The sequence below is a fragment of the Pipra filicauda genome, unplaced genomic scaffold, assembly GCF_003945595.2.
Source record: "Pipra filicauda isolate LSUMZ 115617 unplaced genomic scaffold, ASM394559v2 scaffold247_size1415610_pilon, whole genome shotgun sequence".
NCBI classification, from domain to species: Eukaryota; Metazoa; Chordata; class Aves; order Passeriformes; family Pipridae; genus Pipra; species Pipra filicauda.
The window spans coordinates 118,413-143,457 of record NW_024104362.1 but is presented as its reverse complement, the minus strand read 5'-3'; the positions used below and the strand labels follow the sequence as shown (position 1 = coordinate 143,457).

The 25,045-nt window shown below is 39.6% G+C and overlaps 1 protein-coding gene across 1 annotated transcript; it reads right to left on the bottom strand.

The window, feature by feature from the left end:
- Positions 1–4,213: 4,213 nt before the first annotated feature.
- Positions 4,214–25,045, bottom strand: GNS (glucosamine (N-acetyl)-6-sulfatase). Its single transcript, XM_027738920.2, has 14 exons — positions 24,818–25,045; positions 24,208–24,267; positions 23,336–23,542; positions 21,735–21,800; positions 21,224–21,322; positions 18,737–18,904; positions 15,082–15,164; positions 13,647–13,765; positions 12,912–13,015; positions 12,401–12,502; positions 11,100–11,207; positions 10,289–10,399; positions 8,277–8,437; positions 4,214–7,453 (listed from the first exon to the last, which is right to left on the bottom strand). The coding sequence occupies exons 1-14, from the start codon at positions 24,956–24,958 to the stop codon at positions 7,378–7,380; spliced, it is 1,605 nt and encodes a 534-aa protein (XP_027594721.1). The 5' UTR covers positions 24,959–25,045; the 3' UTR covers positions 4,214–7,377.

Below are 25,045 nucleotides of genomic sequence, written 5' to 3'. Positions count from 1 at the left end.
GTTTCGTGGCGTGTGTTTGGTTTTTCCTTTACCTGATGCTGGTGTTGTGATTGCTTTGAAGCCAAATGGATTTCCTTGTACAGCAGCAATAAATGCTGTGGGCAGACACAGCTTTATATTAAGGTTTGCCTGGAAGAAGAGGAAGGGGGAGCCAAGGGCAATGGGGCCACCACGTTTTGTCTCACAATGGCAGGATTTTCAGATCCCCTCATGGAGCCGAATCCACCACAGAAGGAATGCAGCCATGGGCACATAGTGGTGCTGGGTGGGAAACCCCATAGGCCAGAAGTTTCCTTCTATAAAAAAATACCTCACAGAAACACGAGGTGAATACAGTAAGGCTGGAGGTGATACCCTGGTCTGCGCTCCACAGGAAACGCATTTCACTCCTTCTTATCTTTAATGACTTCTTAGTGGTTTCCTCCAGTAACGTGTGTTTAATTTTCTGGCACTTATTTTGTGATTTCAAAACCAGTTTAATCCTCCCTAATTGAATTGGTAGAAGGAAGCTGCTGTGCTGCTCACCTTGGTCTCTGTGGCGCTTCCCTGGGCACTGTGGCCCTGCAGCAGAGGAGAAGGTAGTGGCTCAGCCAGTGCCTTGAAGGCTGGTTTATGTGAGACCTCGCAGCTTGGTATGTGCAACAACCACACTACAACTGTGTATGCACTTGGCAATGCCAAGTTAATACCAAATAGTCCAGCACTCAGCCAGGGTGAGATGGATCAAAGGCCTTAAAGATAGCGGAGTCAGTCAAGTTCCTGACCACACAAGTAACTGCGTCGTGTCTCTGCCTACAGCAGTTATGTACTACTAGAAGTACAACTTGGCAAAAGAAATCTCCTGTGTTTTGGCTGGTTCAGCAGCAGAATCATCCATCCAGATGGAGGGCAAAAAGAGAGGGCAAATGCAGTTGTTTTAAAATTTGCATAGTTCTCAAAAAACTATTTTTAGAGCAGCTCAGAATATGAAAGAACTTTTCACTGTAATATAAAATCTCTCCTTACCTATCCATGTAGTTCATCTTGGTTGCCTGGAAGTGAGGTGGCAAAACGGTAGGTGCAGGAACCTTACAGATGGTGGGAAGCAGAGGGCCATTGTTTTACATCTCCCCAACAACTCTCTTACCCAGAGTGTGATGCAAGCACAGACTGTGCTGAAAGTTAAAGGCTTGACACAGATCACAGACACACTGTGCTTTGCTGTTCAGAAGACAGGTTTAGTACTGTGAACTGAGGACTACCCTGTTCTGGAGGAGTTATTTTCCTCTTGATGTGTAAGTAGATAAAAGAGATTCCTGCAGTAGCTAGTAGGCAACTCCCAGTCCAGAGCAGTTTGAGCCAAGCAGTTCAGACACCCAGCACCTCTGCTGGGAGCTAGTTTTGTGGTGTTTTTCAAGGAAATATTGCATAGGCCAAGATGTGTTTGAAAGGACACCTTGTTGTGTTGTGTGCTACTGAGGTGAGAGCTAATCATCTGGAATGTTCTTTTTTGCCATTGTGCAAACAAATGAGAAGAAGTGCGTTCAGTTGCAACAATGGAGGCCTAGAAGGGACCCAGCTTAACACCTTGCACTGAGGCACCCAGTACTAGCAAATGACTTCTCAAAGCTGTTTCCTTCCTGCTTTCCTCAAAGGTGCTTTTAAAATTGTCTTTTTGCAAGGCTTAATTCTGCAAATGCTCAGTGCTGTCAAATCTAACATCTTTCATGATGCTGTATAAAGTACTGTCTTGGTCCTATTTTTCTTGAGTGTGTTTTCCATATGAGTAAGACAGGATATTATGGATAAATAGAGGAGTTCTGTTTTGCCTTCACTTTACTACAACTACCCATGAGAGAAGTCAAGTGCAAAGCCCCTTCTTTTGCACTAGCTCTATAAACCTAAAAATAGCATCATAGTCTTGTGCATAGCATGAGAGAAAATAGCAAGTCTAAGATTTCTCTCTTTAAATACAGAATCTGGTATGTGGTCAGAAATTTCAGCTGTTTTCAACGTGCCTTGGGAGGCATTAGAACACCAGTATATTTTATGACACCAAAGTTCAGCCTCTTGTTTTTTTACCAAGCAAAGTAGTTGTATTGGAACAGTGGCTCCAAAGTTCTCCCTTCAGATAAACAGGTGCTTTCTGTATGCCAGTAATCTTAGACCATTCTACTCTAGATCTGTCAACTGATATTTTCAAAATCTCTGCTCTTTGCTCACAACATTTTTCCATAGATGTGTGTGAGCAAATGTTAGACATTTTTGTATCTGTTTATCTATTCTGGTTTAAGTGCTCATTAGACACAGTCAGAACTTCTGGGTTTTTAGTAACACTGGCACAAAAAGGCAGCGGAAGTTGTGCAGAGTGTCTTTTAACACCTGCTGCCAAGTGAGAACACTCATTTTTAAATGTAAACGAGGCTGACTGAAAATGCAGGACACACATTAAAAAACAATGTCTACTTTAGTTCAATCCATGTAAATAAAAGACAAATCAGACAAATGTTTCCAGACAATTAACAGACTTTACACCAAAAGTGTATTTTGTTGCACAGTAAGTCTAGGATTGGTCATGTGCATTGTACTGTTTCAAAGCCTGGAGTAGCCAACAGGTAGGAGGATGCTATTTTTTACTGTCTGTGTTTTTCCTTTGATATTCCAGAGAAGCTTTTGGAATTACAAATACCATGTCAAAAGATTTGAATACTTCTGTGAGGTTTTTGCCTTGTTACTTTAAACACTTTAAAAGCAGAGGATTAAAAATACTGCTAAGCAGGTATCCAAGTGCAATATTGCAAACTTACACATTTTTGGTATTATTTTGGTAGTTCAAAACCAAAGCAAAACATCACAGCTCAAAAAACCCCACACTTTTTTTTTTGCTTAGGATTTTAATGCTCTAGGAGAAGGGTTACTTTCCTGGTTTGGATTGTTTTGGTTTCCATTGTAATGTTTTCCTTTTATCTACTGAACATTTTAGTTGGCTGATAATGTGGTAGAACCCTCAGAACAAAAAACCAGAGCATTTATGCTCTGCTTATGCTTTCACTCATTTTCATCAACGCTTTGAGAATATTTCTATGACTCCTTAGTTCCATCTTGATCCGTTTGTTTACTGCCAACCCAGAGGAGTCTGCAAAACCATTCTTACCAAGCAAGAGTCATGGAGCTGGCTTTTCCACAGAACTTGCACAGGAAAAATGCTGAAGTTGATGATTCAGTTGTCTTCCGTCAAGTCACTCTAATTCCTGTTTCTAGAAAATGGCTGGGTTTTGGCAGCTGGAATAAGTTCAGACAACTTCCATACCTTGAGCAAGCAGGCACTGACTATATTTTGAGATTTGTGAGCAATTACTGAACTCCAGCTTTAGACACAGTCCAGTGGGTATTATCAAAAGATTAAGTGACAGCTGAATCTGACTACAGCAACATCTGGAAAGCAATATATTAGCACTGCCCTTCTTTCTAATCATGGAATTCCCCTGCCTCACCCCTTGAATAAAGTATTGACACTGGGTTTCTTTTTCTAAAACAGGTGACTCCTTTAGCCTTGTAGCAGCAATTTTCTTCGCAAATATGGCTTGTTCTTAATTAATGGAAGACTGCTACCTTCCTTGCTGAAGGAGAAATGGTTATGCAGCAATGCAAATACAATGCAGAAATACTTGTTTCAGTAGCTTGTGAAAGCATCAGACTTAAATAGGTTGAAGGTGTACCAAATCACCTTCCTATGTAGTTCAGAAAAGTTATGTATATATTTTTAAACAGAATCATTCAGGGAATTCAACTCCTCTAACAGGGATTGAGGTGAGTAAGTAGCATTTATCTCGTTGTTGCTCACAGTTCCCATTTTGGAAAAAGCCCTTATGTGTGATTTTATTCTTCCTCTTTCCCAGAGGCAGAACACACTGCTCTTAATTATGAACAGCAGTTTCTCCATTGTGCTTTTTGTTAAAGTTTTCCATCTATTCACCTACATCAGTTTCCAAGGAACTCTGAGCAAGTACAGTTGCATTTCAATTTGTCCTCTCACCTCAGTGTTTCTTCCTGGTGCAAAACAGTCAAGTGTTGTCCTGTATATATGGTTCCCTGTGACCATATGAAGTAGCCATTGTTAGGCAGCAGGGCAGTAAAGCAGAGAACAGGCTTATAAAACAGGAATTCAGTCCTTAGCCATGTGACACAGCTTATTCCTGTGGAAAGGTTTAACTCAAGCTCAGTAACAAAGTTAGGAAGTTTGAGAGGCAGTTTATTTTTTCCTTCTCCAAAAGTGCAGCAGTGAACAGGGTCCTCTGGAAGGGCACTTTCTAAACAGACATTCAAAACAGCAGAAATATGCTCACAACATGCTACAGCAAAGTATGCTCACATACAGAGAGAGTAATACAAAGAAAATTAATTTTAATCAAATCACAACAAATGAGAGCTGTTTCATTATGTTGAAATATTGTATTCAGCTTGTTGAATCAGTCTCAAATTTAACTTTATTGAAAAGGTATTATAACCTGCTTTGGCTGTGTGCTTCCATGTATGTGTCTCTGTTACAGCTTTATTCCTCAAAATGAAGTCTGCTTTACTGGGCTGATGCTGGGTAAGCTGTATTCACTTATGCTGAAGTGATGATAATGTTTTTTGATTTAGGGTAACATAATGAAGTTATTAACTGCATTTCTCCCTGTATAGTATCTACCTTACCAGATCAGCTCACTAAAAGTTCACAGCTCTACTTTCACTAATAATGATTTTTAAAAAAGTAAAAAAAAAAAAAATTATCACATTTTATCTAAACCCAACTCTGTACCAGTAAGGCCCTTTATTTAAAACTGTACATTTAACATGAATGCCTTTGGTAACGAGGTACAGGTACAGCTGCAGTCAAATAACACATGAAATGGAATATCCCAAAAGACCATTTAGTTTTAAAATAACTTAGTTGGAAATTAGATCTGAGTAAGAGTCAAAAGTTCCTTCATAGTGGTTTTTTAATCAAAGATAAGAATTAACACTGTTCATTTGAGGCTCTTATGCTTTATGGCAACAGTTATTGAGCCTCATTATAAAATGCTTTACAGGTATGTGCAGATAGCAAGAGTATTAATTTGGGTAAAACATCTGGTTACTCATACTGACTAATCTACATCTGCATCAATTCTGTCAATTTTCATATTACTTATTAGGCAAAAAGTAAATTTCAAAAGAAAGTTTCCTTCTTATGGCTTAAGATTGCTTTAAGAAAAGACTGTATAAGAGTTACACATCTGTACCCATAACAAAGTTTTCTATTAAGGAGCAACAGAATGCACATTACTTGCACTAAAACTTAATTCAAGCAGAAACTTGACATATGACCCAGATTTGCTAGAACTGTTGAGGGTTTAATGTGCAGCTGTTTCACACTAGCCTCCATACCACTACCAAAACAAAATTCAAGCAAAGAACAAGTCTAAGTTGCTAGAATTCTCTGAGCAAAACACTACATACATGAGCTTTAGGTTTAGCTCAGTGTGCAAGAGAACACTTGAAAACAACTTTGGGGTTTTTTTCTAAAGACAAAACAGTTTATGAAGGATACCAATGGGCAATGCTAAGGTTTAAGAAACAAAAAACCAAGATAAAGCTATAGTTGTAGTTAAGGAAAAAAAACCCCAGTCCTGAGTATTTGAAAGCATGGAAGTAGTTTACATATCCAAAAACTTCTGTGTTTATACAGATGCTCCAGCTGAAAAGTTACCTTTCAAGCAATTTTTTTCCCCTCAAAATATTTGGTCACTTTTAGAGATTTGAAATAAAAGGTCTATAATATCTAACCTGGAGACCACCACAGAAGTTTGCAGCTATAAGCTACATGAAGGACAACTGGGGTATGCACCTTCACAGTTTTGAAAGAGTCATACTTTGTTGCCTACTTAATGATTACTTACTACAAGGTATTATGTGACAGAAGTTGAAATAATCATGCTCTTCTGGGGTAAGAGATGTGAAATAACTGAAAACTAAATAATTTCGCCACGCTTTGTTTGACAAGGGAACAATTATCTTGCTGATAACACAGTTTATTTGCCCACAAGCAACAGGAACTTGTCTTGCAGAAGACCCACAATTCAGTGTTTCCAGACAGTGTTTTGCCAATGAATCTTTACAGAAGTAGTACGGTAATGAAAGTTTGGGTGTTTTTCAAGATCTAGAAAGATACTCAAGTTTGGGTACATGTGATGGCTGCATTTCAAATAAGCCTAATCAGAAGGTTGAAAAGACAGCATACTTTCAGAAGGAAACAAAGTGATTTCTGACGTGTAGACCTTTGGTGTGAAGGCCACTTATTGCAGGTTCCAAGTAGTCATGTCTCAACCAAAAAGCAACACTGTGAAGCACTTAAACTGCCTAAAATAGCTCTCTTAGCCTAATGTCTAGTGAGCAATGATTCTGTGAGTTACTTTTAGCTAGTTTGCTTTCAAAATAAATTACCTTCAAGAATCTAATCAACATAAGATGTTAGACAATTTAAGACATTTGGAAGTTAAAAACAGATCAACTCTACTGTGGTGCCCTGGTTGTTGGATTTTGTTTATTTTAGTATTACTTCTGTTTGTGTATTAAAAACAGACTTAAGAGTTAGCTCAAAGCACAGGCACACTTACTTGAATACTTACTAGCCTCAACATTCTCTTGTTTAAACTAACTAGGAAGCCTATCTTAAACAATAAGAGTTTTTTCAGTACCCCATTCCAGCATTTCAAACTAAAAGGAGCCTGACATTACATTCTTGTTTGCAAGCTACCAAAGCTGTCCTACAAAATTCATTGGTCTCATTTGAAGTTGTCTCACTGAAAGAGACTACTTAGCAAACAGATTTTAATTCTGCACAAGACACTTGCTAGTCAGATCCTACAGTTTTGACTAATGCCTTCCTACTCTATTTTGGGCTAGTTTGCTATTGTCATTAACAGCTTTGAGCTCGATACAGGAAACCTATAATAAAGTCTGTGACACTGAATATGGGTGAGCATTACTGTGCAATAGCACCTGCCTATCTAACCTGACTCAAATACACGCTTACTGATTTTTTAAAACAAAATCAACTGTTCAGATTCATAGGCATAGGTATACCTCTGTGCCTGTGATATGAAAAGGTACTTGAAAGACAAAGGTGATAATCAACTATTTGAGCAAGACAGATTAGCTGTGTCTAACGATTTACAGTTAGAGTTCAGCTGTAAAATATACATATTGCACAAGGCAACCAGCTAAAGACAAGGGGTTTTCTTCCAAACAAGGTTTGAAAAGCCCATTAAAAGTCTTCCAGCTGTGATCAGCAAGAGTTAACAGAGACAGACCTGCTGCAGCCACTGGAGAAACTGGTCAGTAGGAGCTGATTGCAAGAGGCTCTTGATGGTCTTATAAGGACTGTGTAGAAAACCTCCGAGCACGTATGCCGTGATTGCTGAACATGAGCCGTGGGTCAAACCTGTACCTATAGGAAGGAACAGTCAAGCCTGAGCTAGTTGTCCTGCAGTGACCAGCACTTTTAGAAAAAGCTTATTGCTAGAATAGCTCTGGTACAAGGCTACTGAGTAGTTGCTTTCTCAACTCTATGCAGTAGCAACAATTTCTGTCTGTAAGGAGTCTTAGGCAACCAAGGAGGGGATGGTCTCCAAAGAAATAAATACTAGCTACAATGTACCAACAGCCTACAGGCACGTATAACAAACATTGAGGAGCTGCATTCTAACAAAGCTTTGCTGCCCCAAATTACAAACTTCTGTAGCACAACTGTAAGGACATTTTAAATAGTGCTTAAAAAAGCTTTGGTGTAAATGATAACTGACTGAGTTTTGAGGCAAGAAGTGCTATTTACTTACAACAACTGACTAATACATACAGCTTAAGTCCTGCAGGAAATGTTCTTGCTAAGAGCATCTCCAGGACCAATCAGAGCAAGTATTTGGAAAATGCCTGCCTGTAGAAACCAGCAGAGCTTTTCCTGGTTTGCAGGCAAACCCAAGGTCACTGTCTCTGACTACTCAGCACAGCTGTACTCTTCAGCTGTTCTAAGTCAACAATGGCCGACAACATTAAAGTAGTAGTAGTCATACCATCAAAGTTATGTTTGGTAAGTTAAATTAAAATAGAGATTAAGCATTAAAAAAATAGAAGCATCAAGAAAACGTCTCTATTAAAAGCAGTACTTACATCAATAATATATTCCATCACAAATACCCTTTATAAAAGCTTAATTTTAAGAATATACAGTTATATTTAAAAGTATTATAATAATTAAGTGGAGCAGTGTTTACCCGGGATCAAAGACACCTGGTGTTCGGCAAGTTGCTCCTGAACAGGACTGCAGCATCATTAATCGATAGTTCATCTTTTCTAGAATTTCTTGATCAATTGTTTTAGCAATGTTATTGATCTGGTGTGGATCTGCAGTCAAGTTGTACACTTCCACAAACACCTGTAGAAGAAAGTTCTTGCACTGTATTAAGTCCTGAATGCTAACTAACATTTAGTCATATTATTTGGGAAAAATGCTTTATGGCAGCACAGTCTCAAATGTTATTTTGAGCTCCACTGCAGCAGCCCCACACATAAGGTATGTTTAGCCATGCAGCTAAGTGGTCAAAGACAGTGTGCAAGCAAAGCAGAAGTGTTGAAGTAACACAGTATTGTTGGAAAAGTTTTCACTTTCACGTGAAGGACTCACCTGCTTCACTGCAGATTCTTTTCCAACACATAAATGGAACCTGTCTTATGACTGTAAGACCACAGTAAGAAACCAAGGCTAAGCTGGCTGTCTTTTCACTAATGGATCTCAAAATACACACTTTTATGACCATCACATCACCATTCAAGGTTCATCAGATACTCAGAGCTGTCAGACCCAAACAGGTGTCTTGACTTCATGTACAAAATATGCTGAACACAAGTATGCTATAGCCACAAAAAAGAAAAGCTTATTCTGTATGTGTGTGCTTTGAGGTTTGTCTGGAGGATTTTAGGGCAGATTTGGTTTTTGGGACATTAAATCTCTAGACCATTCTGTGGGACAAATACTGGTCAGACATATGTCAAGAATTCAGCTGCTGTTTTGTCTGTGCTAGAGTAGGAGGCCTGACCGCAGATGACATTGATAAAAATTGGTCGAGTTGTGTCTAACATAGATAAAGACATATCTGGACAGACTTTGGCTGCAGGCTTTTACAAGGTTCACTTTTACAAGGTCATAACAGTCACATTGCTGCACCTTCCCAATACTGTTGGTCTTACTTTAGCTAACCCAGGTAAGCAGTGACCCAAAAATGCCACAGCCACACCTCCTCAGTAGAAAAAAAAAAACAAAGTGACATGAATTGTATTACTGAATCAACTTTGGAGTCTACTTTTACCAAGAAAGCTGCAAAACTTATTTAACTTGATCATGAGTTGTCAGAAAGCGGAAAAAAAAAGGGCAGGGTCTGCTAATTGGCATTTTGGTCTCCTGTACAGTTTTTCACACTATCTAACTGCAAAAGCATCTTGTGGGATTTACTCCCCTGGTTTAAGTTGCTCATTGTAGACCACCATAAAATGTGTTTGTGGTGCACAATTACTGGGGATACCTGCTGTTCATGCTGTTATTGCACATCTGCTGACAATACAGCAGATCTGTGACTCAGCTGCCTCAAACCCAACATGCTCTAGAAATAGAGCAGCTGTGTGCAAATGGGCACAAGTAATGATCAGCTGTGTAACACACCACCTTTTGTGTGTACAGTGTGTGCTCCCCTAGTGAGATCTGTACAGTTTCTGAAGGGGGGACACTAGGTCCTTTATAACCAAACAACTTATGATAAGCACAGTTGTAACTTAAGTACCCAAACAAATGAGTAATAGAAGACAAATTATTAGCCTGGAATTTCAATTCTTCACAGGTAAAAGAGTTGCAGCTGAACATAAACACACCAGAGGTACAGTGGAGCAGAAAATATTTATAGAGAAGAGACTGCCATAGGGAACTAAGCTAAGAGAGAGAACTGAACCCGGTCCAGCAAAGCTCCCTGAGAGGCTATTAGGTAATACCAGAAGGTGTTAATCAGAGTTTAGGCCTCACTTCCTTCCCACACAGCCCCTTTTCTTTTTCTTTTTTTTTTTCTTTTTCCCAGAACCTCACTACAGTTTTGGTCAAACATTCTCACCAGGAGATAACTTTACCCTGCAAGCAATGCTAGTCTGCTTTTCAGGGTACTTCACAGAAACCCTTAGAGCTGATAAGACAGACACTCACACAGCTGTGAACAGCTGACATCTGCTAGTCAGACAGACTTACCTCCCGGTCATCAAACTCACAGTACTGCAGATCCCAGGAAGTAGACAGTGTCCTTACACAAGCATATGTGTTGTTATAGGAATCTTCACAGACGCAGTCTGGGAAGCAGTGCTGTGAAGTGAGCAGGGAACAAAAACTTCAGAGCAGGAGAAGAAGGTGAACTAGCAATCCTTTTCCTAGAGACTATACTATACTCATGCCAACAGCAGTTAACTGACAAACACCCAGATCTTAATTTAATACACACAAGTCTCCACTGGGGATTTTAAGCAAAAACTCAGCTCTTCTGAATTTGAGAAAGTGTTATTAGAGCCAGTATAATTAAGTGCATTATGTACAGGAAGCTAATGTACATACACTGAACAAAACAGCACAACACGCTACTAAAGACAACACCAAAGATATGCTTTACTTAAGTAAAGCAAAGCAAACCTGCTTTGATTCAAAGAGTAGCTAGTGACTGAAATAATAGTCACAGACAAGAATTGTGCAACAAGGTCACTGCAAGTTTAGAAAGAACATTTTGTCACTGCCACACACTTGGCTAAGCCCACACCTTCCTGCATCTTTCTCCAGCCCTGGGGCCCAATAGATTCCTGTTGAAAGGGTTGCTGTGATCTCCATGGTCATATGGAGATGTTAGTTCCGCATGGCTGGATGTCTCCCTCCAATTCTCAAGTGCTGCAGAGGACCTACAGAGCTCCAACTTACCAAGACACTTGGATTATGTACAGAACCAGGTTAGCCCATACAGCAAACAGGTTTAATTCAGCAGCTATATCCTAACATTAACAGATCTTGTCTTGCTTACTGTGACTCCGGGTCCTAGGCCAGGACAGGTAGGATCACTGCCATTGTATCCTTCTCCTTGGTACTCCACCAGGAAGTCTGATCTCCATGTGACATTTTTGTCTCCTCTCTACAACAAGAGGTTAACACAACTTAGTATCTGCTGCACTGTGAAACAGAATAAATTCTCCATGCTTGGTATAACACTAACACTGCTTACAAGGCAAAATCAGTCTTAAATAATTGACTTTAAGGTTAGAATGTCTTGTGTAACTGGAAGACAAGAATTCAATTCCAAAAATATTAGTGCACCTTCTTGTGAGGGTTTAAAAATACTACCTTCAATTTATAAAGGATCATGCAGTAATACCAAGTAGGAGCCACATGGCCAGATATTACAATCCTGCAGACAATATCCCTGTAAACAAGGTTGTTTCTCTTTAATTTATATCACACTACCACAACAGATGCAAAAGGATATCCCAGCCATAAGAAAAAAAAACCACCTTTAAGAAACAATTAAGTTTTAAGCTGGTCAATTTGTAGCTGCATTTTAAAAGACAAAGGAGACGAAACTGTAAATTTAATATACAGCAGCATCTCAGCCATATGCAGCAAAACACTGAATTTCAGTTTTGATTCCATCAGTTTAAACTAGGTGCTTTTTACCTGCTTCTGTCTAAAGAACAGCTTAAGGTTTTGGATACAAGGTTTTAAAGCAAAGCACAGTTTTAAATCTGGATGATCTTTCCAAGCTTACTTTCCAAGTAAGCTGCATTCAATTTATAGACTAAATTTAATTAAAACTAAACAGATCAACTGCAAGCAGCTTTATTTAAATAGGCTTCTGCTCACCTATTGGAAAGGTCAAGTTTACTTTATAAAACCACATGCATTTTTCCAGAGCTTGGCAGGAAACACTAGCTCTACTGAAAATGGAGTCAAACTAAAGATTTAATAAGAACAGTCTGCTGTTCTCCTATGTCTATGCAGAGAAATGCTAAGAAAAGAGGAAAGAGGATGCAAGGTGGAAACAACTCAAAGGCTTCAAAATAGAAATTACTACAAATGGCAGGATTAGCCAAAGGATGAAACAATTTTCTATTATAAAATGATCGCAAAGTTGTAGTGCTTATGAAAATACATCTGCATTTAAACAACATACCCACTTTTTCCACTAATCGACGAACATCCCATGTGAAAATTATATCAAGGGAAGAATCTGGGTTATGAGTTAAGCTAGTCTATCAAAGGAAGTAGTATTCACTTTGAAGAATTACCCCTGCAAGAATTATCAGTTACTATCCCTGTTCATCTACTTACCAACAGTGGCAACAGTGACATCCCATCCATCTGGGTTTTATTCAAGTCATATCCCGCAATATCCAGAATAGTGGGACCCAAATCAATATTTGCAACAAGCATCTGCAGAGTGAGAAAAACGTAACTTCAGAAGATCAGTATCTAACAGATGTAATAATAGGACTTTGGTATTACAAGTATTTGTAAATTTAGGTACATCTAAACACTACTTAATTTCATCTTTATAGGCTAATGGACCCTGTGACATTCAAAAAGCAACGGTAGGTACTTTGGAAAGTGAGTTCAAAATTCATTTACTCTGTAGCTTGGAAGTGCTTAATTTCACTGATTCAAGGAAGAACAGATAGTTTTTTATAATGAGGTCTCTGCACTTTCTACCACTGTGTATTTAATTTCATTGAGATATATATATATATATATATATGCAGGAGGATAAACTATTACCTGAAGTTGATAACTGTGAAACAATAATAAAAATAAATCTATACTCTTGATTTCACTTCTTTCTTACCGTGTTTGTCTGATTTGGTTTTACCCCTGGTCCTCGAACTAGCAGTGGAACTTTGATATCAAACTCATAAAGCTGCCGTTTGTCTATTGGCAAAGAAAACTGGCCTATACAACAGAAAAATGGAAAAAGTTAAATGACTGTTTGTTTCATATTTTACAAGTCTTTTGTTACATAGAATCACAGAATGGTTTGGGTTGGAAGGGACCTCAAAGATCACCTAGTTCCAAACTCCCTGCTGCGGGCACATAATTGCCAGCAGCCAATTTTTAAAGAAGTCAGAAGAGGTTCTTAACCTGAACTGCATTAACAAATTGGAGGACAGGAACAGACAACTCCAAAGTATAAGCCATATCTTAAAAAGTTTAAGAGCTTACATACTGCACTTTTAGTTGTACAACATGATACAGATAGGTCTTCAACAGATTTTTATCTTATGCCAACTCTTTCTACAGAACATAAAGACCCTTCCTCCATTTCTGTTCTAATTTTATGTATACCAGGATACACTGGTAGAGATTAATGCTGAAAACCACAACCAAACAAAACCCAACCAAACTATAAAATCACCAAACACCCCACACTGCAACTCCAGATTGTTTTGCAACTCAAATCAGTACTTCTTCTGTCTATAGTTTTCCAGAGCTGCTTTTCCATTTTCTGGAGTGGTCAAGAGGGTGAAATGTTACGTGATTCCTGGATCTTCTACAAATATTCAGTAAGCAGTAAAAATTTTACCAGTGTGGAAGCCATTGTCTGATGTGTAAAAGATATATGTGTTGTCTAATTCTCCATTCAGTTCCAGTTTCTTCACTAGTTTCTCTACCAGATCATCTACTGACAGCAGAGTTTGCCACCTATACAGAAAAAGTACTTCATATTAGAGTATGAAAAATTTAGAATAACTCTGACTGCAGGTAGGCCATTCATATCCTGCTTCCAGTTAACAGTGTATGCACTGTAATTGAATTATTTTGCTTACAAATTCTGAAAACAAACTTCATAGACTACTACACTGTTCTTTTTGAGGCTGCAATTAAAGATAGAAATAAGATTGTTTGTCTTGAGTTCTTGTTAATTTTATTTTGTAGTGTCTGCAAAAGACACCAAAATGCCGATTACTTCTTATCTGGCGACAGTGAAGACCAACTTTGAAGCAACAATTATCTCCTGCAAGGTCAGTTGTTATTAGTTCTTTATATGTAGTTTAATATTAAAATGCAAGACTGCCATGAATTCAGTTGTCTATAAGAGATACTTTCTGTTTGAAAACTATAACAGCTATTTTGTATTACTCATGTAATGTCAGGGTCTACTATTTCAGGGTATCTAAAGCCTTCAATAGCTACAAGTTCTTTTTTTCTTTGTCATGGGGTTTGCCACTGAGAAAAGCTTCCATAAGCTTCCACAGACTAGTATTATGCTGAATTAACTACAGCTATTCAATACTTGGATGCTGTTTTCTCCAGGCTTTATTTAAGATTTTGTTGCATAATTTTACCTTCAGGTTTTATAAAGCAAGAGCCTAAAAAATCTTGCTTTTCCATCTCCAAAGTCCCTGATAACTGCTCAAAATGAAGTTCAACACTTAAAGTTAAACTAATGTTTATTTCAGAACTTTTCAAGAAAATACACCTGCAGTCAAAGCAAATGCTCTTCGTTTCTATTAAAAAAGGAAACAAGTCATATCTAGACATTACTCTCCACATCCCCTTTTATAAAAAGGAATCAAGCACCGCCCTTGGCGAGGCAGGTATTCCCATGTAAGACTACAAGCCGAGGTTAATAAATGAGATTAGCTGGCAGACAGATCAATCACATTCGATGTACATTAGGCAAGAATCCAGAATTAAGTGAAGTAGAAGGTAAGGCCATTTTTTAAATAAAAACCTCTAGTGCACTGAAAGAAAAGCAATAGAAAAACGAAGTGTGATTGGTCTTTTTTGCGATAAATAGTGGCACCATTTGTGAATAAAATATTTCTGAAGTCAATGACAAGTTCATTTGCAAAAAGTAAACAAAGTCAGGTTGGCTGAGACAGATGCCAGAGAACTATTAGAGGTAATATGATTTTGATTGTCAGACTTACTACAACATTTTTAAAAACCCACGCTTTTTAAAAAAAAAAATTACAAGTTCTGATCAGAAACCTTGACAACAAGAAAATTCTTACCGCTTTCTATAAGCATCATCAAGAAACTGTATTGAAGAGTTAGTCATTGGAGTCTTTGCTTGTCGAATTAACCAGTGCTTGTTCTAAAGGGAAAAAAATAGAAAAGATTAGTGTAGGAGAGAAATATCAGGTTTTAAATCTTTCTTAGACCAATTAAAATAGAAATTATTCCTGTGAAACAGCCAGGCAATGCTACCAAACTGACCTGTCTCAGATTTTACATGAACCAACAGGGAAGATCAAAGTTTCAAGAGCAGAATGCATTACATTATGCTCAGCCCTTGATGAGAAGAAAATAGCTGTGGATCTTTTCAAAGCAGTTCAGGGAAGAAAACTGTGAAAGGATTTAGGAATGCTCTCCTAGAGGTAAAAGTGTGATAGCCAGAGACAGGTCTGATGAAAACAATCTAAAGTATTGAGCATCTTTGTAAGACTGGACTTGGTTGTCAGTGATGGACCTTTGCGACTAAGATTAACGAGCATCCTAACGAGTAGAGAGGTGGGAAGAAACTCCTGCATCAAAAGCAATTGGAACTACTTAAGTCATAGACAGGGGAGGACAAATATCTGTAACAGTGACACTATCAGATTCTTGGCAGCCTATGAACTTGGGGTTGGATACTATGGAGAGGACCAGAACATTACCATTTTATTTGGATTTTGACTTCAAAGCAGGAGCATTTATTTAGCTGCAGCATCATCAATTCTTCTAGCTGGATCCCCAACTTTCAGAAACAGCCTCTCCCTTTCTCCCCTCATCCACCCCCCCAAAGTAATGAAGACTATGTAATTCATATAAAATATGATACTCTCACATTGAAGCACCAGTCTGAACCGGGTCAGCTGCTGTACAAATACAAGGGAAGGTCTGTTGTGAACAACCTGAAGGTTAATATTAGTGGGAATCAAAACAAAGAAGAAAGTCATGTCAATGCAGCTTTACACTTTTTCATTTAGTAGGTCAGAGATGACCCACACATCATCCTCAGCTTGAGCCTGCATTTAGCTGGTCCCTCCTCTCCGTAGAGCCTCTTGTTATGCAATTTCCCTTCTGTCACGAGCAAATGACTCTGAATGAGCTCAGGCTTTAGGGACTCACAACGAAGCGACTCATCTCCTGCAACTATTCAGTTCCCCTGTTTTTTGTTCTTGACAATCAAAGGAACGATTTTTGGCATAAAGACTTAATGCCATGTCCACTTTATTTTAATTCAGTTGTATTCAGATTCTCTTTTACAGTAGTTGTAAAACAATTTTCTGGTGAGACACCATGTCACTATCTCAACAAGAAACACAGCATAATCAACACCAAACATCTGGGACTTGTGTGTTGGCTGAGAGAGGAAAAAGGGAATACATCACAAATCTTATCTCCAGCTCAGCAGAAGTTCTTGCAAGAACAGAGGAGCTGGCAACATCACCTGTGCACCAGCCACTTTTCACAAGGGTGTACTTTGGATAGGAGCTTCATAAGGCTGGAAAGTCACCAACTGCAGTAGAATCCTCCTCTTTCACTTGAGTATTTTGTTTTTCCTACCTTTCTCTGAAATTTCAAAAACTTCACACAGAACCTAAACACCTTTGTGGATTTCAATAAACTTCACACTGACTCAGAGTCCTCAAATATGCTTCCCTGTCAAGTGTCTCAGCATTTACATACAAAGCTGTCCACCAGTCCTGCTGCCTCTCTACGTTCCATTCTCAGAGAAATTTTAGGAGATTGAGACAGTATACCATATATTGTCAGCAGAATCTGAACACAGCTGTGCTCTGATTTTGCCTGAAAAACAATGCATGCAAGAGAAATACCCAACACGTATCTTAACTTCTCTCTCAGAACAGCTTAGATAAAACACTCATTTGGATATTTAACAGTCCTGCCTGGGAACCCAGACAGGTGCCCATCATTCCCCACAGTTCATAGCTGAGGATCCGAAGCAGAAATTCAAGTCAGATTCTGAGCAGTCATGTACACAAGAGCTTAACTCCTATTTTTCATGCAGAGATTCTGCCTAAATGGCTCCTTTTAGTAGTCCTTGCCCATATACTGCATAAGGAAGTGAGGCAATATTCATTTAGGAGTCAAGACTGTACAATGCAAGACTGTCCAGCAAGCATTACAACATCAGTGAGGATCTGAGCCTATGTACATGTTTACTGCTACTGCAGGAATCATGCTTGCCCTAAAAAACAGTGAAGCTCAAAGAAGAGTTAGGCTTCAAGACTACAGCACTGCCAACTGCAGAAATGTACATTGTTAATGACCTTAGCTACTGTGTCTAGGAAGGAGGGTAATGCTACTTTGTTCCTATAAGAAAACTGCTGTTTCCACAGATATTAATTACCAAACATTAAGTCTATTGTTTTGCTTTGTGTGATACAGGCATAGGCAGAGCTTTTGCACCACATAAGGGAGCTCCACACTGTATACTAGCTGCTGACTTCACTGACCAAGTTATTTCTAAGTCACTATTTTAAAAGCACTCAATTATTACAGTAGTGGAATCTAAGCCAAAGTTAAGGATCCTTTTACAAAGGAAAAGATCCCAGTCTGATTCTTACTCTCTAGTTTGAAACTTAAGAAGTACGGCTGAAGTATTTATTACTGCCTGCAGCCCTTTTCTCCCCTTTCATTCATGTTTTTATATCATACTGATAAGTACATGGTCATTTTGCAAGCTACAATCCACAGCAAAAACCAAGTTTCATTCTGTATCACATGAGTCACAGTGACCTTAGAAGAAGTACGACTGGGCTCCTGATAGGCATTTCAGCAATGTTATCTCTCAGTCTTGAGATTAGAAGCAAATCTTGAAGTGAAATAATTGAACACTGAACAGTAGTGGGTTCTATATTTCAAACTACTTGAATCAAAAATACAAAACTTCTGTAAATTAGGTATCTCACCAGATGAACTGTGAATTTCACTTATTGGCAGAGTAAGTTGCAGCAGATTAGTGTGAGCTAGACCACAGCTGGCCAAGTTTGCTGGCAGTGGAAGATACTGCCCTGTCCCAAGGATGTCTGAGTTTGTAATATTAGGCTCAGTAATTCTGTTTGCAGGTTATTTCAACAAGTGGAAGTTCTCAAAGTCCTTAGTGACCCTGGGGCCTGTGGTTCATGATTTCACTAAGTCCTCTGGTTAGTCTGACATGCTTGTCACCTCAGGGCAGCTTTACCATGAGCTCAAGGATTGGAACACCCATCCACACCAGCAGATGTGCGTAAGGAATTCAAGGCTCTCAACATTTTTCACCCGAGCCCTTGAGTAGCATACTACCTAAGTGTTCTCCCGAACTCCTGGGAATAAGAAAAGAATTTTTTAAGAGCTTCACAAGAATCTGGAAATTGGACAAGGAATTCACTTTTTTCCATTTATCAGTCGTAATTCCATTGTACTACCATATAATTTTGTCACTACATTTTTTATTTACAAGATATTGGTATGCAAATATCTTAAAAATCACAATAAATGTATCTGACCCTGACAGACTGATCAGAATCATTAAAAACCAGTAGTCATGGTATTGGCCTATTCTCACTGTTTAAACCATCAAGTTAGGGCACTGCTTACTGCTCTCACAAAGTAGAACAACCTATAGAGATTCTTGCTAGTTAGCTTACCTTGCCATGAATATTAAAATAGTTAGCTTACCTTTCCATGAATATTAAAATTGCTGTTTCTTGGTGCACTGACATTCTGAAAGCTCTTCGTATACTGTGGAGCAGGTGTCCAAGGGGAGTGTGGTGCTGGGGTTGAGATCATCATAAAGAAAGGTTCGAAATTAGATTTGTACTCTAAGAAGTCCAATGACATGTTGGCCTGCAAAGTGTTGTTGGAGGAGAGAAGTCATGCCTCAAAGGAAAACAGTAAGTATTTGAAAAATCCAAACTAAACATTCGTAACTCATTTAGGGCTTGGTAATACTGGGAACTTTTAAACTATTTCAAAAACTTACTGTCTGCTCATCTACAAATGTCTAGAACAGCAGCTCATAATAAAACCAATCCCAAGTGCTCAGGTTAAACAAATAATTTCTCCCACAACTCTGAACAACTTTCTGCTTCAGAACTTTGCATTATTTAAACTTGGAAAGCTCATCAGAAGTTTGCGCCTATTCCAAATATCAACAGAATCCACCTAAACAGGTTTTATCAAGTAACATCAGAGCTTTCTTTAATACAATCAGAATCCTTCTGAGGCTTTCAGATGCCACTTGCTGTTTGACAGGTACCAGTTCAGCAGCTTCAATTGTCTTCAGAAATAGCAATAGTTCTGGGAAATAAAAATGTCACCCCCACTGTTTATAGCATATGCTCATTCTACAGCAAGCTCCTAGATCACAAGGGGTGAAGACAGCAGGTCTGGTGAAGAACAGTGCCAAACTCCACTAGCTCGTGCCACTTCACTGCACTTTCAGTTTCATTTCAGCCTATACACAACTTCAAGTAGCAAGTTAGAAGAGATTGTGAGTTCCATTTTGGTCCTCCCTTGGTCAGCCTTTAAAATTAAAGCTTCAAAGATATTACTCGTAGATGAGTTCTTCAGTATTCAAATCTTACAGCATTTTTCTTTCCTGTCTGATTAGTATACCCCATTTTGGATATCCTTTTTCTTTCTCTAGAAAAAAACAATACACTAGGAATTCTCCCTCTTCCTTCCTCCTAACTTGTACATCTAAGCAAGTAGGGCTTGACTTCAGTTATATGACAACAGAGTTAAGGAAGGATAAGAACCATTCAGAAACCAGTATGATGTAGGTAAACTCATAGAGGTAGCCTTTGATTTCATTAGGAGCTTAAACTGCAACATGTGAGGACTGCAGCAGAAAGATTCAGGTGCCCTTAGTCAGGACCAGAAAGCTTGTACATCACATCACATCAAGCACAGGAACTCCGCACAAGCAATTTATTCCTGTGCACTGCCCAGCACGTGAATTAAACTCAAATACATCTCTGAAATGCTGAATACGTGTTTGGTAACTACAGGCAGAAAGCAGAATGCAATACACTGAAAATCATAATACACTGCTGTGCCAATACGTAACATACCACAAGTAAGCAGTTTATGCAACAATGACCTGTTGGACAAAATGCTTACGAGCTGCTGAAGGATCAAAAAAACCCAGTACAATGCCAGTAATAGGATAGTCTCACTTCTGGCCTATCAATTCCAATCTAGCTTTAGAGCATGTAAATCTAAATTTAATCAGACAGCTGTTCAGTACCCTAGGAAACATCAATCAGTGCTGTTGCTAGTAAGCAGCTGCCTGTTCTAGCACCCACTGGAATGAAACTCTCCAGGGTCTCCGTGAAAGACTACAACACTGCACGAGGAGACATCTCAGAGAAGAACTTTTGCAAGTGCTGCATGTGAGCTCCCAGCAGTACCAACCCATACACTGTAACAGCAAGTCAGATTATGACTCCAGCTGGGCAGGAAGGGGCAACATCCTCCCTTTCCCCCCCAGCTACCACTACTTGCCAAATAGGGCCTTAAGAGAGCTAAAGTAACTCTTCCAACTTTCCTTTAAGTCTTTGAAACCTTTGTTACTTCTCTATTTTAGGAGGGTAAAGAGGCGACAAACTCCCTTGGTCAGCTACACATTGCCTTCTCATAATATGAAAGACTGATTAGTCTCTAATAATTCCAAGTTATCAGACCGATGTAGCTGGAGATTACAATACACTAACACATCATAATACCTAAGAAACAAAACATGCTGTAAAGCTATTCTTACATGCTTAACTTCCTACTGAAATCTTGGCCCAGTTAATCTGTTACAGAAGTTGTATATATATAATGAAACATCTCCTTTTATGAAGTAATTTAAATCACTGCCTATGTGTTCCTCATGCACCCCAGCAGTAAGTATTAACCTCTCAGTTAGGCTACCGGCTGGCAAATGGGCAGCTGGAATCCCTTTCCTCTCCAGAGCTCAAACACAAACCTGTCATGTCTAAATATACTCAGAATCTTGCTCTGCTAATTAATGCCTACCCATCATCACGACAGCATAATTGTGCATGTATGAAGTAATACAGCCTAACAAATTATCATCCCACCCTTCCCCAAGCCCTCAGCATGAGGCATTATCTGGTCATAAGCAGCTTCTGTACCAAACGTTGCAAAATTTCTTACCAGGACATCTGTCAGATAATCTACACTGTAGTTCTCGCCATGCCTTCGTGCTTTGCCATTTACTGAAAGAGTATAGTTGTAGTACTTTGAATTTTTCTCCTGTGGAAAAGAAAAGTTATATGGATCTTTATACAAAATAACATGCACATTGATCACTTGAAGTAATTGAAGTGAGCTGCCCACAAGCATTTGTCAAAAAGGTTATGAGCATTTGCCATAAGGTTACTGCAAGAATTCTCAGAAGTTTCCAACACCAAAACTTATTTTGGTGCAATCTCACACTGCTTTGGCTTTACAAACCAGAGTTTTCAACCAGGCACTCAGTAGGAGTAGCCTTTGTGAAAGCCAAGGATCTGATGTGCAACAGAAGAAAAAAGGGAAGAAAATTTGCATTGTTAGATGCTCTTTGCCTGCTCTTTCATGATCAGCAAAGTTAGAATTCAACTAGGATTACAAAACCAAATTGAATTACAAGCAAAATTAAGTATTTAAAAAAGAAAAAGTCACATACCAAAGCATACCAAAAACTCCATCCAGGAGGGACGTGACCTACTCCCCCTGCATCCTCTGCTCCGTACTGCAAAAAGACAGACCATGACTCACAGTTTCAATTAGGATGAATAAAAGCTAGAAATTATGTTTCATATTCATGTGCTTTATTCAACACTAGTCAGAAACCATGTTAGGACAAACTCGATTTCAGAATGGGGAAAAACAAATATATACACGTATAAAAACACATGTAGAGCCAGTTAAAGAAACTAGGGTTCAGTAACTAGAAAGACAGTAACTGAAAGCTTGGTAATCACAAAGAAATTTAAGTGTTATTCCCTTCTCTATTTTCTTGTGAAAATATGCAGAAATCCTGGAGAACATCTGGTACGCCATCAGGTAACGAGAAGTGATCAAAACATCTACATGACAATCTTAGGCTTTGTGACAACAGTTCATAAGATACTAGAGAAAATTTCATATAGACCAACAGCTTCCTTCATTCTCCACAAATGGGGGCGTAGCCTCTTATCACCTCAGTGCCAAATAATCTACAACAAGCAGCCTTTAAGACAGCAAAAAAGGGAAAGTAGGTGCTGAGTCAGTGCCAAACTCAAAACAGAGGGTGCCTCAGAGCAACACAACGGGTTTTCTCAGGGCTGCCCTCTCCCATCTTCATGGCTTGCCTAACTGCAAGGATGGGAGACTGCTGAGTCAAGGGATGCTCAGAGGAAGACAGTTAAGCTTCCCTTCCCCTTGCTGCCTCAGGAACATCAGCAGAAACAAATTCGTGCATTGCTATGAAAATTCACGTTCCATCATTCTATTACACCACCAGCATTTTCCACCAAGAGATGCAAGGAAAATAATGCTGTTAAGAACCCTGTAACTCATCTAGCTTCAAATCCAATTCCATCACACAAGAGGAATACCTAATTTTAGAGCTTTCGGTGCTGAATTTTACATCTTACCATAAACTACTAGAAACCATAGGCTAGTTAAAAAAGAGAAAAAAACAAAAGCACACATATAAAAGTGATTTAATGATAAAGTGTTGGGTAACTGCTATAAAGAGCTCTAAAAATATCTGTTCTCCCAATGAATTTACCTCAGTGGACACTTAATTTTTAAAATATCATATTGACTGCTAAAAAGAAAATAGTCCTCTGATGGAAGAGGATATGTCAGTCAGGAATACTGAGACAAATCAATTTTTTTAATGTTATTCTAACATCATGCATGGTCTGGCATTGGTTTGATGGGTTCTTCAGTACCACAGGCCAATCATCTATCCATTTCCTCCAGTCATTAAAATCATCATCTCTAAAAATTAACACATTTGAACATACTAAAAAAAAGTTTTTGGATTCCATCATTCTTTCAAAATCAACTTTAAAAACATTCTGATACAGAATGATACAGAACCTGAATTTAACCAAATTAGAGATCTGAACTTTACATCATATTTATCTCATCTGAGCAAAGGGAAGCATTCATCCAAGTTACATCATATTATACATTTTGGGGACCCACGAAATAGAAAAATCATGGAATGTTTTAGAAAGATACACAAATGCAAATGAACTGTAACATTAAAAAAAAAAAAAAGGCACAAAATACCTCATTTAAATACTTCCCAGCAAAGAAAGTTTGATAACCACACATAGATTTGAGCAGCGCTGGGAAGGTGTATGGTTCTTGAATCTTCTGCCATAACTTGCTGCTACAGTTCCCTTCCAGAGTGTTATTAACAACATGATGATTATGTGGATATTTTCCTGTTAAAATGCTAGCTCGACTGGGACAGCAAAGTGCACTGGGAACATACTGGAAAAACAGAATGAAGAGAGATAAGACTGGCATAGTAAAACAATTTTATCTCAAAATTTGTAATTTTTAAATATCAGCTAACAGGTTGATTAACATGTTCATCAACATTAAAACCTACTTCTTTCTGGACAGACAGAATTACGCTCCAAGTATTTTCACTAATGCAAAGCTACACATGAAACCAGTTTCAGGTCTGTAGCACATGCCCTTCAGCCCCTCAATGCAAGATTAGATGTGGTTCTTACACAGGAGCAATTGCCCATTGACTCACTCCACTATTTTAGCCATGGAGATATACTAGAATATGAAAAGAGTGAAGCGGATTTTCATCGGGCATGAAGCTGATGAAAGTTTCAAGTAGCTACTTTTAATGCTTCTCAGTTTGTAATAAAAATATTCAGACTACATGGCTTTACAGTTAAAGGAAGTTAGCACAAGTGTTTTCAGGAAGTGAAACTTTCCTTCACAGATTTTAACATGGCCTTAAGTTGTATTCATTCAGAGACCTAAAAGTAGTTAGAGATTGAATTTAAAAACCCCTACAACCACAGGTACAGGCTTCATAAAACTATTACCAGCTTTGAGACCTCAGATGACCTGAGATACAGAGTACACAAATGCATGCAACCTCAGAAGCTCAGAGAGTTAATGCAAACACTTACTGCATTTAGGAAGGTTATTCCCATCTGTGCAATGAGAGCATTAGTCTTCTTTAGGGGAGTCTGGAAGAAAAATACCCAAAGGGTGTCAGCTAAAAAGGCAAGGATGCCAGGTAAAGCAGGGGACTTGAAGCAGACTACGCGAAAGAAGTCCCACTATCAGAGTTTTCAGGCACCACGCAGGCAAGACACTAAGTGTCCTTTCCTTCTTGCCGGGGCCTGGAGCGGCCACAGCGGTTGCGCAAGGTGGGCCCAAGGGAGCAGAGGTGCGGGGAGTTTCCAGGGGTACTCGCAGCGGCTGCATTGGAGACGCCCCAGCCCCAGCCCGATCGAGCTCCAATGGCTCTGCAGAGCAGCTCATCCCACCCGTGGAAGCCCCACCGTGTCGCTCCTTCAGCAGGGCAGTTCGGCCCGAGGCCGCGGGAGCCCATGCCCGGGGTCGGGCCGGGCCCAGCCCACCGCCCCTCGCGGCCAGAGCGACCCCTGCCCTGCCCAGCCCCCGAGCCCGGTCCCGCCGGCCGTCAGCCCCGTATGCGCCTCGGCGGCCGGGCGGCGAGTCCCCCTCTCTCTCGCCGCGCTGCCACCGGCCCCGCGCCCGCCGCGGCGGGGTTACCATGCCGCCCAGGCAGACATCCTGGTCATCGGTGAGGATGAGCACCACGTTGGGCCTCCGCGCCTGCTGGGCTGCCCGCGCCGGGCTCAGCACCAGCAGCGCGGCCAGCGCCAGCCCCCGGAGCAGCGCGGCAGGGGTCATAGCGCGGCGGGACGGACGGGCGGGCGGAGGGACGGGACAAGGGGTTCGGTGCCTCCCGGCGCCGCCGCCGGTCCCGGAGCAGCAGCG

What these genes read in the sequence shown, in the direction of transcription:
- GNS (XM_027738920.2), bottom strand. Translation starts at nt 24,958, where the DNA reads ATGACCCCTGCCGCGCTGCTCCGGGGGCTGGCGCTGGCCGCGCTGCTG. An exon ending in CTGGGAAGTATTTAAATGAG is followed by an intron (nt 21,801 to 23,335) that starts GTATTTTGTGCC and finishes GTCTTTTTGCAG; the next exon opens with TACGGAGCAGAGGATGCAGG. An exon ending in CCAGGTGTCTTTGATCCCGG is followed by an intron (nt 7,454 to 8,276) that starts GTAAACACTGCT and finishes TCCTTCCTATAG; the next exon opens with GTACAGGTTTGACCCACGGC.